This window comes from Telmatherina bonti (genome assembly GCF_933228915.1).
Source record: "Telmatherina bonti genome assembly, chromosome: 6".
Taxonomy (NCBI): domain Eukaryota; kingdom Metazoa; phylum Chordata; class Actinopteri; order Atheriniformes; family Telmatherinidae; genus Telmatherina; species Telmatherina bonti.
In genome coordinates, this window is record NC_136624.1 from 10,079,325 (window position 1) to 10,093,290 (window position 13,966).

Here is a 13,966-nt window from a genome sequence, read left to right on the forward strand (position 1 = left end):
TTACAAACATCTTTATTCCTAAACGGCATCTCAGCACCAGCTCCAATGCCAAACTACCCAGATCCACCAGTTAAACCTCTTCCTGACTGGATCCCGCAGTTTAGGCCAGCATGAGATCCTAGATCACCGAAGCTGTTTGCACACACTGGACGCAACAACTCGAACATGCAGAACACCAAAACGATGGCAAGACACTCAGCTAAAACACTCCAACAAGTACTGGCAATAAACCAAACACAGTTCAAAGCTCAAGAGTTCCATGCATCTTTTGCACTTGTGCAACACTTGTTACCTCTCTTATTCCCCCAGGTGTTTCCTAGTGACTAAAGTGGGGATCTGTGTTTCATGGTTTTTATTGGCTTGGAAATTTCTAATTCAGATGCTCCAATCAGCGCTTTAACACAGCAGCACCTGGAGGCTTGCTTCTGTTGTCCTGTTCATGGCATGGTGGAACAGGTGTGTGGGGAGGCATGAGGACCAGGTAAGTTGGGGCGCCCTTTACATTTCTACACATTGTGAAAAAAGATGTATAGACACACTAGAGCTAGAGGTTTGTGTCGCCATTTGTATATGTTTTGGTTAAGTTCTGTTTATTAGATTAGTTAGTTAGCAGTTTATTTGGTTTTGGTTTACAGGTTGTTTTATTGTTTTCCTTGATTTTGGCACAACCTAATGTCCAATCCTCCCCTACAGGTTCAATAATCCTGCCACATCTGAGTCCTGTTCAAATAATTTAGCAATCTTCTACATGTGTCTCGTTGTCTGGTTGCATTCCTCCCTGGGGACGTAACATCAAGTAATTATCGGGGAATGTAACAAATAAAAGACATTAATGTCCATTTTAGGGCTTCTGCTAATGTGTCCACTTCAGTCAAACCACATAAAGCTGAGACCCCGCTGACTACAATGATGTCTGTCTCACTGCTGTGAGACAGGGGTGTCTAAAGTTGGTCTTAATGGGCTGCTGTCCTGCAGGTCCTGTTCCAACACTTCTGGCTTCTATTAAATGAATCCAACAGCTGATGAAGTTTTGCACAATGACTCATTATTTTGAGTCAAGTGTGTTGGATGCATGGAAAACCTGCAGGATTTTGGCCCTTGAGGACCGGAGCTGGACACCCCTGCTGTGGGACAAGCTAGCAGCCAAAATGATAAGTCTTGTCTTTTATTTAATTTGTTATGGGAATGTCATATCAGAGACCTATAGATCAATAAGAAGTTAATCAGAGTTAAAGTCCAACTTACCAATAACTGCGTCCAGAACCACGGAGCTGAGGACAAGCAGACCCAGAAAAACTTCCATCATCTGCATCCAGCTTATCGCTCAAAGGGAAAAGTCGCCGTCCAGTCTGTGCCTGTTCACAAGAAAAGACGTTGTTGATGAAAACACAAAGCTTCAGTTCGGTGATGACATATTTCACTATTCTGAGGTGTGTTTCATCACACCAAACACACCGAGGCTGCACAAACAGAAAAGCACATGTAAACTTTGACACAATGGTAAGGCAAATTACAGTGTGATTGTAGTGTAATGTAGTAACAGTAATAAGGATCAACCAGAAGACCTAGATTCGATTGGGAGCCAAAGAAATGAGCAACACAAAGTTAACATTGAGTAGCAACTCGTGTATTCGCTTATGAACATGGGCCAATCACCATGAAGAGAAAGTAACAATAAAATTAACCCCAAAATAAAATAATTAGACAACCCTACCCTGGTGTGCGCGCACAAAACACACAAAAAAAAATATTGTTCGTTGGCCCTTATGGGAGCGGGATTGTTGCAGGTGCACCTGATCTTGACAATTAGTCAAAATGTAATATCTTGAATGTGTGGGAAAGTGTTTGTGGTTGTCTTTTCCCCTGGGTCCATCGGCTCGCCATCTGAATCCCGTCCAGTGACTTGGTCTCTTTTGTCCACTCCAAAAAACCTGACCGTTGCTCTGTGATCAAGGCGGAGCACGTCGCCCTCTGTGCCTGACGCAGTTCACAATTGACAATATGGAACTAGCCGACTTAACTCGTCTCGATGACTAGTTGCTCGACTCTGGCTTGCAGCAGATATGGAAACAGCAGTTATCTCCCTGCCTAACACAAGATTTCTCCTATTTTTTCCGAGTCCTCTAAGCATGCAGCTTTCTCTCACTCTTGTGGTTGAAGCATGGGGAAAAAAGGACGGAGAAAATAGCGCGCAGAGCCTCACTCCTGAGCTTACAGGCCACTGGAGTTGCGTAGTCTCTGATTGGTTGTTGAGGAATAGGTATCCCCACATGGGATTAAGTGAACTGAGTGATGCCTTCAGGGGCATGAGGATATTTAAAACTTTAGCGATACAGTGAAAGAACAAAAATAAGCACTCGCTCTTTTATTAAAACTTTTCTTCACCTGGGCTACACACAGAACATCTGTCAGTGCATGTTTGGAGGGTTCGTGTTGAAGTCAAACAGTAAACATGATCAGAATTTTACCAATGAGCTATCTTCATATTACAACATGCTTTAACTTCCCACGATGCTTTGAGGCTGAGTAAATCAACTCTTCCTCACTGGAAGCCGAGGAAATGACAGAAATCTGCAGCAGTTTCTTTATGTTTGTAACACAGGACAATATTTTTACAGCTTTGACTATTTCAAATCATTGGCCTTCCAGATGATCATCTGTGTGACAGAACCAAGCCAAGTTCTTTAAAAGCAGCAGCAGCCTCTGACCGAAGAGGTTTCAATGCAGCCAATGAACTCCAGTTTGGGAGCTGCAAAAGCAAAATCCTCTTCCCCCTCCGAGCTTCCATTGCATCTTCAGTACATCCAACAGGTGGTCAGCTGACCTGAGCGTTCAGAGAGGACATGCAGCAGCTCAGAGGGGAGGAGCTTTTAAGGTGCATTATGTAACTTTCTGACCTTAAACGTTTGCTTTCCGGACTTGTTCGGTGACAGTGACATCTATCATGTGCCTTTCTGGAGCACCCTCTGCCCAGCACCATCCCAAAGCTGAGAAGCCGCACTATACAATGTTAGCATCCGGGATGCTACGTGACGAGTTTCACTTTACGCTAGAAAACACACACTGGCTGTTTTAAACATGCAAACTTGCTGATCCAGCAAAGAAATACAAGAAGATTAAAAGAGAGAAAGAGACCAAACAATAGTTATTATAAGATTTTCTTTTGCTGGCTGGAGAGAGCTAACAGGTCAGGCAGGATGCAAGATGGATGCTAAATTAGCCGTCGATAGGGGGCGGGTGATGGGGAAAATGGCAAAAGTGTGTCTTTAAGTATCTAAAAACATATGAACCAACAGGCTGCACTGACAACCTGTCCAGGTGTACCTGCCTCTCGCCTGATGATTGCTGGGATAGGCTCCAGCTTCCCTGCAATCCTTAATTAGACTAAGTGGTTAAGAAAATGGATGGACAGTTGGACAAACCGACCGACAGCAGTGAGGATAAACCTGTGTTACTGCACTCCATTTCCATGTCACAGCTAAAAGATGTGCAGCAGGTAAAGATGGGACGGGGAGGCAACACTGGAATCACACCAGCTTTCATCCTGGGAGTTTCATGTTTGAGACCAGTCTGCCTCTTTATGATGTGGAGTAACCTTGATTGGTTAGTGCTTACAATCCTGTAGATTTTGGACTTATAACAGAACAAATGTAGTTTTTAAGTAGAAAATAAATTTATCTAAAGCTGTAGTTAACTTGTTTCAATGTCTTCATATTTCCCTTTATGAAAGAGCAGTCCCCTTCAGCAGGTAGAATGATAAACACAGTAAATACAGCCTTTTTGTTGTCATCCACTTTCTGTTAGCTCAACGCTTACTGTGAAACGGTTTTGTTATGTTGGAGTGAGTTTGTGGCCGCTGAGGTTGTAGCTAAAAAAAAATCTACACATCTTCTGGTGTGTGACGGGCGAAGTAATCAAACTTATCAGTCTCCTTGTCTGCACTGACATCAACAACAGGTTTGTGACAGTAGACTTTTCATGCTGTCTCCGAGGGCCCAAATGCACAGGAGAGAATCCACCAGTTACACCAAGACCAAAGACAACCAATTTTCTCTTCTGTTCACTGCATAAGAGAAACAAATAAACCAAGCAACCACTGAACCAACCAAGCTTTACAATCTTCCAGACAGTCTACAATGCCAGAGGCAGCTGTTAGATCTGCAAGAACTGAAATGGCATGGTTCCCTCAGGGCAGATCCAAATCAGCCTTTCTGATTTGAATTCAAGTCCATTTGCTCGGAAAATCTGCTTTGTTTGAGGAAATGTGAACGCGCCAAATTCTGACTCGGACCAAAGAAGCGGACTCGGTCCACCTACAAACGCAGGTCTTGGCCTGTTTCAAGCAGACCAAATACAGAAAGCGGATTACAATAAAAAGTAACTTCTTGCGTTTAGCGTAGTGTTGCATTGTAAGTAAATCCATAGCGATGGCATGAAGAGTTGTCTGTTGTTCTGCATCTGTTGTTGCAGTGTATTTCTGCAGTATACTTGCATAAAACAAAATAAATAACCCCAAAACAGCGATAGTTTCATCTCCTAGTTTTCTTCTTTACGCAGATCTTGTACTCTCTTTTGCTAAATACTAGTGCAGCGCCACCTTTGGTAAAAATGGGGATATATTATTCTAATTGTTTGTCTCATTTGACCAAAGTGCAGCGCGAAGAAAATCTCGGTCCGCATGGATACACCCCCCTACACCTGAGCCAAGTCCCCAATCGGACCGAGTCTAGCGGACTATCCTGATGTGAAGGTACCCTCAATCTGTGGTCGTAGGATTTCATTGAAAACTTTAAACAGACAGAGGAATGACAGTAAAATATCCATGTTTGTCTGTAGACACTCAGGTCAGCAGGTCTTTGTGGGGTGACTCAGGACCTGGACTGAGAGGGGGGTCCACTGGGTTCCAGTGTTTTGTCAGTTTGGGCCTGTAAATGAAATCAACGACCAAGCGGTTTCTGAATCAGGGAGGAATCCACACCGACAGAGTGATTCTGGAGCTCGAGTATGAGTTGCTGGTTTGGGATGAGACAGAAAACTGGCTGCAGGTTTACAATAAATCACACAATCTGGCGTTCCCTTTTAAAGTGGAGTCTGACTGGCAGCGGATTGCAGCTGCAGCTCACTGTAGGAAACCAAGTCATCCACATCCACAACTATTAAAGCTCCTAATTTTACCTCAGCGCTTCCTTCACTGTAGAACACTGCACAGTCTGCTATGCTCTGACACATGAGCCAACATGGATCAGGTTGTGCAGCTTTCACCAGAACAGCAGGACATGTCTCAGTGCCCTTTAGTTTTAACTGCGCTGTTAGGAAAACCAAACACAGAGCTTGATGTCAACACCTCATACAAGACTTTAGAGAAACAGAAACATTCCTCTGAATTTCTTCCGTCACTATGAAAGAGCTTTGTGTCATCATGAAGCAGCCGAAGTACAGAAGTAGAGAAACATATTCCAGCTGTTTCAGGAAAACAGGCCACTGCTTCCAGTTGAGGCGTAAAACTGAAAAGATCCAGCAAGCTTTCAATGCAAGTGAAGACCACCTGATGTTCTGACCACATGCTGGTCTCTTAGCTTCAGGAGCTTAGCACATTGAATGGATAAAATAAATGTAAGAACATTCCCACCGACAAATCTTGAGCTGTCAAGCTGTACGGGGGGCTCTCTGAACCCACCTCGCTTGAGCGTCGCTGAAGCTCACGCAGAAACACCTCCATTATATCCATTATATGTGTGGCTATTGGTTGACAACACAAAGTCCACGGTAACAACGTCTCACTTGAGTAAACCGAAGAGCTTTTTTAGTCCAAAAACTTCCGCTCTTAATAAATTCAGAAAAAAGCAGTAAGAAAAACATCCCTCTGTAGCCAGTTTGCTTGTTTATCCTGAAATGACGACTCGTTGCGTACAACCAAGATTCAGGGAACATTTAGAGCCTTTGGGGAACCGTCAACTAAAATTTGGGGAACCTTCAGCCAGCATCTGGTGACATTAAGCCAACATTCGGGGAACATCCAGAGCCATTGGGGAACCTTCAGCCAGCATCTGGTGACATTAAGCCAACATTCGGGGAACATCCAGAGCCTTTGGGGAACCTTCAGCCAGCATCTGGTGACATTAAGCCAACATTCGGGGAACATCCAGAGCCATTGGGGAACCTTCAGCCAGCATCTGGTGACATTAAGCCAACATTCGGGGAACATCCAGAGCCATTGGGGAACCTTCAGCCAGCATCTGGTGACATTAAGCCAACATTCGGGGAACATCCAGAGCCTTTGGGGAACCTTCAGCCAGCATCTGGTGACATTAAGCCAACATTCGGGGAACATCCAGAGCCTTTGGGGAACCTTCAGCCAGCATTCAGAGAACCAGTATTTGGGAACTTTTAAGGCAAGTAACACGTTCCCTTTCACATGTTTAAAAACTGAAATGATCCTTCAGATACGTCTAACGCTTATTTTGTCATGGTATCTGAAAGTAGTTTTCCATGTAGGACCAAAGGATTGGAACCGATATTATATGAATGAAAATGATTTGGTTCTGCTTGGTTGTGGTCAGGAAGCGCCAACAGCAGCCCTTGTGTGTGATGTTAGGAAAAAAACAGCACTATTCCCAGAATGTTAGGAATGTCAGCTTCCGGGTCTTTCTGCTTTCCCTACAGACGTTCTCTGAGATCAGCGGTCAGTGAAGTGAGCAAAAGAAAGAACCCTTCACCCAGCAAACACCACATCCTCACATGTTTGTGACGGGCTTCAGACAGATGAAGAGATTGACCTTTGTGATCTCTGCACTTATTAGAGCACAAAGAGCCTTTTAGAAAACTGAACAGTGAAAGTTTAAATCCAAATAGTCTGCTCAGCTCATGGACCGACAACATGGCATAAACCATAGACATCATATATACATAGACTCTGCATAGTATTACGTTGCCTCTACGAGCTGACGTCTAATCGCGCCGCCATCTTGGATGGGTCTCCCATGTGCCTCCAATGCATTTATTTGTGAGGTGTAGGCTCACCCACAACAATAATTTCACAAAATTTTACCTGATTTTCCTCACAGTTTGGTTTGTTACAAAGGGCAGAGATCAAGGGACAAATCACTGCAAATATTAAAAAACCATGCATTTTTATGCTTAAATATTTTTTATAATGCTATTTAACTAAGACATAAGGTAGCTACTATATAAATAAATGTATAAATTAATTAATTAATTAATTTGACACAATATGTTTGAGGGCTGCCCGGCGGCATGGTGGTTGTCACTGTGTCACAAGAAGGTCGCTGGTTCAATCCTTGGCTGGGGCAAGGTTTGGGCAGTGGCCTTTCTGTGTGGAGTTTCCATGTTCTCCCCGTGTATGTGTGGGTTCTCTCCGGGTACTCCAGCTTCCTCACACCGTCCAAAGACATGCATGTTAGGTTAATTGGTTTCTCTAAATTGCCCCAAAGGAGTGAGTGTGAGTGGTTGTTTGTCTCTATGTGGCCCTGCGATGGACTGGCGAGCTGTCCAGGGTATACCCTGCCTTTTGCTCAAAGATTGCTGGGATAGGCTCCAGCTTCCCTGCGACTCTTCTAGGGGTGGGAAAATCGAATTGAAAAATCGAAAATCTGGATTTTTCTGCTTCACAATTTTCAAATTGATTTTTTTTGTTTAAAAATCGATTTTCTTTTTTTTAAATAAATAAAAAATAATCCATTACAAAATTTTTTGTCATTTTTATTGTTTTTATTGATCTTATTACTTGTCTTCTTGGGCATTGTAGCAGCAGAATGATGGTCTGGCTACTGGGTTGTTTTTTCCCTTCTTGAAATCAAGAAAAATGAAAAGGTTTTATTCATTTATTTTGTTTTTAATCTACAAAAATCAGCAATATCGAAGAATTGTGAGAATCACAATTTAAATCGAATCGGCACCCAAAAAATCAAATTGAATCGGGACAAAAGCATATCGTCACAGCCCTAGACCCTTCATTGGACTAAGCGGTTAGCATAATGGCTGGACCAACATGTTTGATTGTTTATTGATGCATTTCAATTTATGTATCTATTTTTATCTGGTCAAATAAATTATTATTAAACCTTGTGAAATGTAATGCCACACAATCTGTTTTCAATATTTCGCCGGTTATTAAAACTGTATGCTGAACAAAATACGGGACTAGTTGCTGGTTTTCTTTTGACTACAATTGACTCTCTTTTTTTACATTTATTAATTTATCAATATAGAGATTTAGTTGTACAAAGTCTGAAAATAAAGTATTGTATCAAAGTTGTGCAATTTAGAAGTTACCCAGAAAAACACTCAGAGAGCACAAACCTTTGTCAATGCCTTTAAAAAGTTCCTGGATCCAAACGGTGATCCAGATCACCACCAACATTAAATCACTTCTTTCTTTTCACATTTCCAACAAGTCCTAAAAATTTCATGAAAATCCGTCCATAACTTTTTAAGTTATCTTGAACACAAACAAACAGATAAAGCTGGTAAAAACATTACTTCCTTGGCGGAGGTAATGTAATACCATGTAAAACTCTCTTTGTTAAGCATTAATATAATATTTTTCCATAAACACCTCATAGGAGTAACATTTATTATTTGCATTTTATAGATGATTCATTGTGTTAACATTATTTATCAACCAAATATGTAGAAAAGTGTTTTGTTTGTGTGTATGTGGGGAAACTACGTTGACCTGCAGCAAGACTCGAAAGCGAAGACCCATCCAATATGGCGGCAACGCTGGTTCACTCTCCAATGCTTTAACGCCAAACAATCCAGAACATACGTTCAGCATATTTACATGCATCTCACATGGTGTGATTGAGAATCATTTCATCCTCTGAATATTTTAAATGTTGCCTTCACGCAGCTCTGACCCAGTAGACAGATCATTCTGAAACATCACTACCCAACTCCACCTCATCATTCATCCCTGTATCCGTCTTTCCCTGACTACAATTATAACAGTAAACAGTCCGAAGATCTTTGAGAAGTTCGGATTTATACCGTAAAGGATCCGAACAGCCTTCTCAAAGTCGTTCCACTGTGTTAAAAAGTCTAAATTTGATCAATACATTCAGCATATTTCCAAAAACAAAAAAACAAAAACAAATTGAAACAAGGTTATTGTGCCGGACAGAAAATGCTTTTCAGCAGGTGCAACCGTACAAGTCATTCGTTTTACCTTTAACCTCCTGAGAAACAACACAGCAACAAGTCAACAGGTTTACACAATCATATCAATCAGTCCGAGTGAGAAAATCCTCCTGATCAAAGCTCAAATTATTCTGTTTAGCTGCCGCTTTCACACTTCACACACAGCAGATGCCACAAACAGAGAGCACAAAATGTATTTAGCAAAGATCAGATCTGCCAGCAGGAACGTGGGACCAATGACTATAGTGCCAGTCAAAGCTTTGGACACACTTCCCCATGAGAATTTATGCTGAACTTTCAGAAGAATCATGGTGTCAGCAGCAAAGCAAAAAATCAAGGTAGCCGAGGACCCCCACTGGATCTAAACAGATAATCCTAATCTCCGGATAAGTGACTGACAGCTGGTTTTACTCATTAGCAAACACCTGATACCAGATAATGCACCTCCAACACCTGAGAACACCTTAAAACCAGCTAAATGTGAAATGAATGGATGAGCAGCAGACTTCTCTGCCCATTAAGGCTCACACCAGCTGGGCCAGTTTCCCTGAACAGCTGAAACAATAACATGATTTAAGCAGCATTAAACTACTGTAAAAGCTAACTAAATCTAGCTCACAGTGAGGAAGCCAGTCTGGAAACAAAACCCAACACGTCTGTCGCTGTGGTTGGCATAAAGATTCAACTGAAATATGGTAATGAAAGAGCTTTTTGTCATATATTCATATGAATTATATGGAAAACAATAAATCTAACTCTTTCTTTATTGGACATTCAACCAGCAAACATCTTCAATTGATAACTCTCCTTTACAATATGAAGTATGTTCTAGACTTCTTTACCTGTTTGGTGCAGAATAACTAAACCAGACCTGTCAGCAGGAACTTAATCAGGAAATTAAAAACAATAAAAAAGGAGACAAAAACACAACATGTGCAAAATAACAACAAAAACTAGCATACAAATCACAACCAAAACAGCCAAATCAGAGAATCAGAAGCACACAAAGAGGGCTCCAAGGCCCAGGCAGCGAGTCGCCCCACGGAGCATGGAACCCAGGCATGTACCCACTCAGAGGAAAGCCCCAGCTGGAAACCACACAGCCATGAAGCATGGGCCCGGGGGACCATGGACACCAGTCTGCTGGTCCGATCCTGCATCAGCGACCGCTAACATGAGCTGAGTGCAAGACTCAGGGTCCTGAATGAGATTCGTCTGGTTGCCTGTGAGAGCTCAGGACTTCAGCGTTTGTTCCGGAGGCAGCTTGTTCCAGAGTCGATCAGCTGAACTGGACTGGACTGAACCACATCTGAATGATGAAGCTGGATTTAACGGGATAAAACTGGATTTAAGTCTGGAGTGATCGAGTACTAAATGAACAAACTGCAAACAGAGAAAATAGTTTGAGATGTAGATGACCTGCGGATAGATGGTGGTGTAGACCAGTGTTTCTCAATCCTGGTCCTCAAGTATCACTTCCTGGTATGTTTTAGAGGTAACACATCTGAATTAAATGAGTGTGTCATTAGCGGGCCTTCAAAGAACCTGATGAGGAGGTTCATTAATGTGAACCAGTTGTGTGAAAGTAGGAACATATCTAAGTGTTCTTGAGGACCAGGATTTAGAAACAGTGCTGTAGACGATGATGCTCCAGCAATCCTTTCTCTCCTTACAGTAAGTCAGCTACTCTGTCTGCATATTTTCTGAAACAGCAGCAGAGAGTTTACTGGACCTACATGAAGCGGGTCGGTTGCCTAAACAGCAGGGGGCATTCAGGTTACCGCTTCCAACGGTGAGAGGAGCAGCAGCCGTCTCTGGACCCACAGTAGGACCATTTTTATTTTATTTTATTTATTTATTTTTTATAGGCAAAATGTCCAAACTAACTGGAAAAAAATGGAAATCTAAACGTGTTCATTTAAAAATCCTGAATAAAAAAAGGTAAAAATATAAATAATAGCATGTAGTACTGTCTTATATGACAGAATGGATTGTTTGACAATACTGATATGTGTTCTGTATCACCATTTTGTCTCAATATATGCAATTAATCTTTATTTATACAGCAGCAGTTCACAACAAAGTCACTTTTACAGACAGTCCAGTTTAATCCACTTCAATTATAATCCACTTAAAACAAACCCTGATATGATCCACATCAGTCCAGTTAGCTAAGTTCATTTCAATCAACTAAAATAATAATTACCTAGTCAAGGAAACCAACGACCTTAATCAATTCTTCTCACAACAAGAGACAGTGGAGAAGAAGACTCCCTTTTAACCCCTTAAAGCCTGAATTTATTCACAATTATAAATAAATAAATATGTAAATAAAACAAACCTGGAACAAATGACATAAAGAAAATGACAGATGACCGACTGCTGTCCTGACCAGTATGAACCCTGCCTTTCACCTGCTATGATATAGGTTCCACCTTCCCAGCAAACTTGAACTGGAAATATGGTATAAAAATGGACTTACGAACAAACTAATGGATGAAGAGTGGAATAAATTACAATTACATTTTAATTAAATTAATAATAAATAATTAAAATTATTAAAAGTTTTTAAAAAAAGAGAAATAATATAAATTAAATACATAAATATGATAAAATGAAGGAAAACACAATTATATACAAAAAAAATTAAACAGAAGCCAGAAGTGGTTTGTCACAAATTTGTGACACGATGCATCATGGGCTTAACAAGAAGGAAATCTTCCAACAGGGCCAGAAGTAGAAAGAAAAACCTCCATCAGGTCCAGAAGTAGACAAACCTCCAGCAGGACCAGAACCAAGACAGCCATCTTTAGAGGAACGCCGGCTGCAACTTCTGAGACGGATATAAAACCATCTGAGAGCAAAGTCGTAGAACAAGCACAACAGAGCAGGAAATCAAAGAATAAAGACCTGATTTCTGACTGAGAACTCGAGATGTCCTCAAAGTCCGAGCAGATCAGCAGTGTCAGTCTGACAGGTAGACAGAGAACAGAGGATGGAGGGTGGAGGAAAGAAAGAGTATATTAAGATTGAAGGATGATTGATGAAGGGTTGAGAACGGGGGATGGAGTAAAGAAAACAGAGTTGAAGGATGATGGATGGAGGGGGAGAACTGAAACAGAGGATGAAGGATGAAAGATGGGAGATGGAGAATAATGGAGGACGGAGGATGAAGGGAACAGTATCCATCTGCCAACATGACTGGAACTGGTGCAGTTTAAACTGAAATCCATCAGCAAACCAGCAAGCTTGCAATGTATCTGATGTCACCATGGATACACCACATCAACTTATCAAAATCTGTTTTCATCTAGTTGTTTTTATTTAACACCAGTTTCCAAAGTTCCTCTTTTATTCACTCCTTTGCTCTCCTGAGCAGGCAACCTGCGCATGCGCTGCAGAAGTCTGCTAAATGAACTCACTTTTCTGGAGTATTTTCCAGGTTGAGATTGCAGTTTTAAGGAATTCTGAGAAAAGTCAGGAAAAGCAAAGGGAAACTTTGGAAACGGTTTCCTGAAAGTGACTGAAGTTCCTCACACACAACTACTCCCACAAGCACCTCTCACGTGGAGTGGGAATGTTTGGTTTTTTGCAGGTTATCGCGTCAAGTCCGACATAAACGATCTGATCTCATCGTTTTTAAAGGGTTTACTCAGCTCTCTTGCCTCGGTGGGGCCCGCTCTTCGGGCCCCGGCTGGTCCCTCTTCAGGATCACAACTCCGGACAGAGCTGAGCCCTGCAGCTCCACGCTGACATCTACATGCACGGTGCACGTGCAGCTTTCACAAGTCTGACCTGATCTCGGCTGTGACGACGGAGTTGACCGACATTTCTGATCCACTTGCAGCTAATTATTCGTTTCGGTTCACCTGACATGAATCTGCCCGACGTACAACGACCTACTGCGGCAGAACACCCGCTACTGGACCAAAACCAGCCGAGACCAGCTCTGCCATTCCCCAGGAGAGCCGCATCGCTGCTGGTTCTGGTTAAGGTTCCAATTATGCAACAGAGAGGATGAGGAGCTGGCAGACAGGAGGAAGCTGACAGCTTGTTTACCTTGCAGAGATAAAGCTCGTCTTCAGCCCGGGAAGCTGCGGAAGATGCGCACTAGAAGGTGCGGTGCGCCGCGGGAACGTGACTCAAACAGATGATGGGAGCCAATCTTACTGGTCCACACGGCTCGGTTTGCAGGACCGGGTCTGACTGAAGCAGGATTCAAGGACGGAGCCCCCTCCCTCTAATTCCTCCTCCCCTCCTCATCCCTCATTTCTTTCATTCACCTTCTGCTCCAATCACACCCCTGTCAATTCCCTCCCAAACCACGTAAGAGCTTCCGGTCTGCATCCTTCACAATACTAAACATCCATCCATCCATCCATCCGTCCATCCATCCATCCATCCATCCGTCCATCCATTATCGATCTGTCCATCCATCCATCCATCCATTCATTCATTCATTCATCCATCCATCCATCCATCCGTCTGTCCGTCCATCCATCCACTCATCCATCCATCAGTCCATCCATCCGTCTGTCCATCCATCCATCCACTCATCCATCCATCAGTCCATCCAGATGATGATGCATCTGTACATACATACATTCACCCATCTGTCCGTCCATCCATCCATCCATTCATCCATCCATCCATCCATCCATCCATCCACTCATCCATCCATCCATTCATCCATCCTTCCATCCATCCATCCATCCATTCATCCATCCTTCCATCCATCCATCCATCCATCCATCCATCCATCCATCCATCCGTCCATCCGTCCATTCATCCATCCATCCATCCGTCC

The 13,966-nt window shown here is 42.5% G+C and overlaps 1 protein-coding gene across 1 annotated transcript in view; it reads right to left on the reverse strand.

The window, feature by feature from the left end:
- Positions 1–13,506, reverse strand: part of cntn2 (contactin 2) — a gene marked incomplete at both ends in the record, with an annotated part of 35,595 nt that extends 22,089 nt beyond the window's left edge. Inside the window, 3 exons of the mRNA XM_079242868.1 lie at positions 10,165–10,247; positions 12,825–12,915; positions 13,443–13,506. Coding sequence (XP_079098994.1) covers positions 10,165–10,247; positions 12,825–12,915; positions 13,443–13,506 — 238 coding nt within the window. The remainder of the gene's footprint in view (positions 1–10,164; positions 10,248–12,824; positions 12,916–13,442) is intronic.
- Positions 13,507–13,966: the final 460 nt, after the last annotated feature.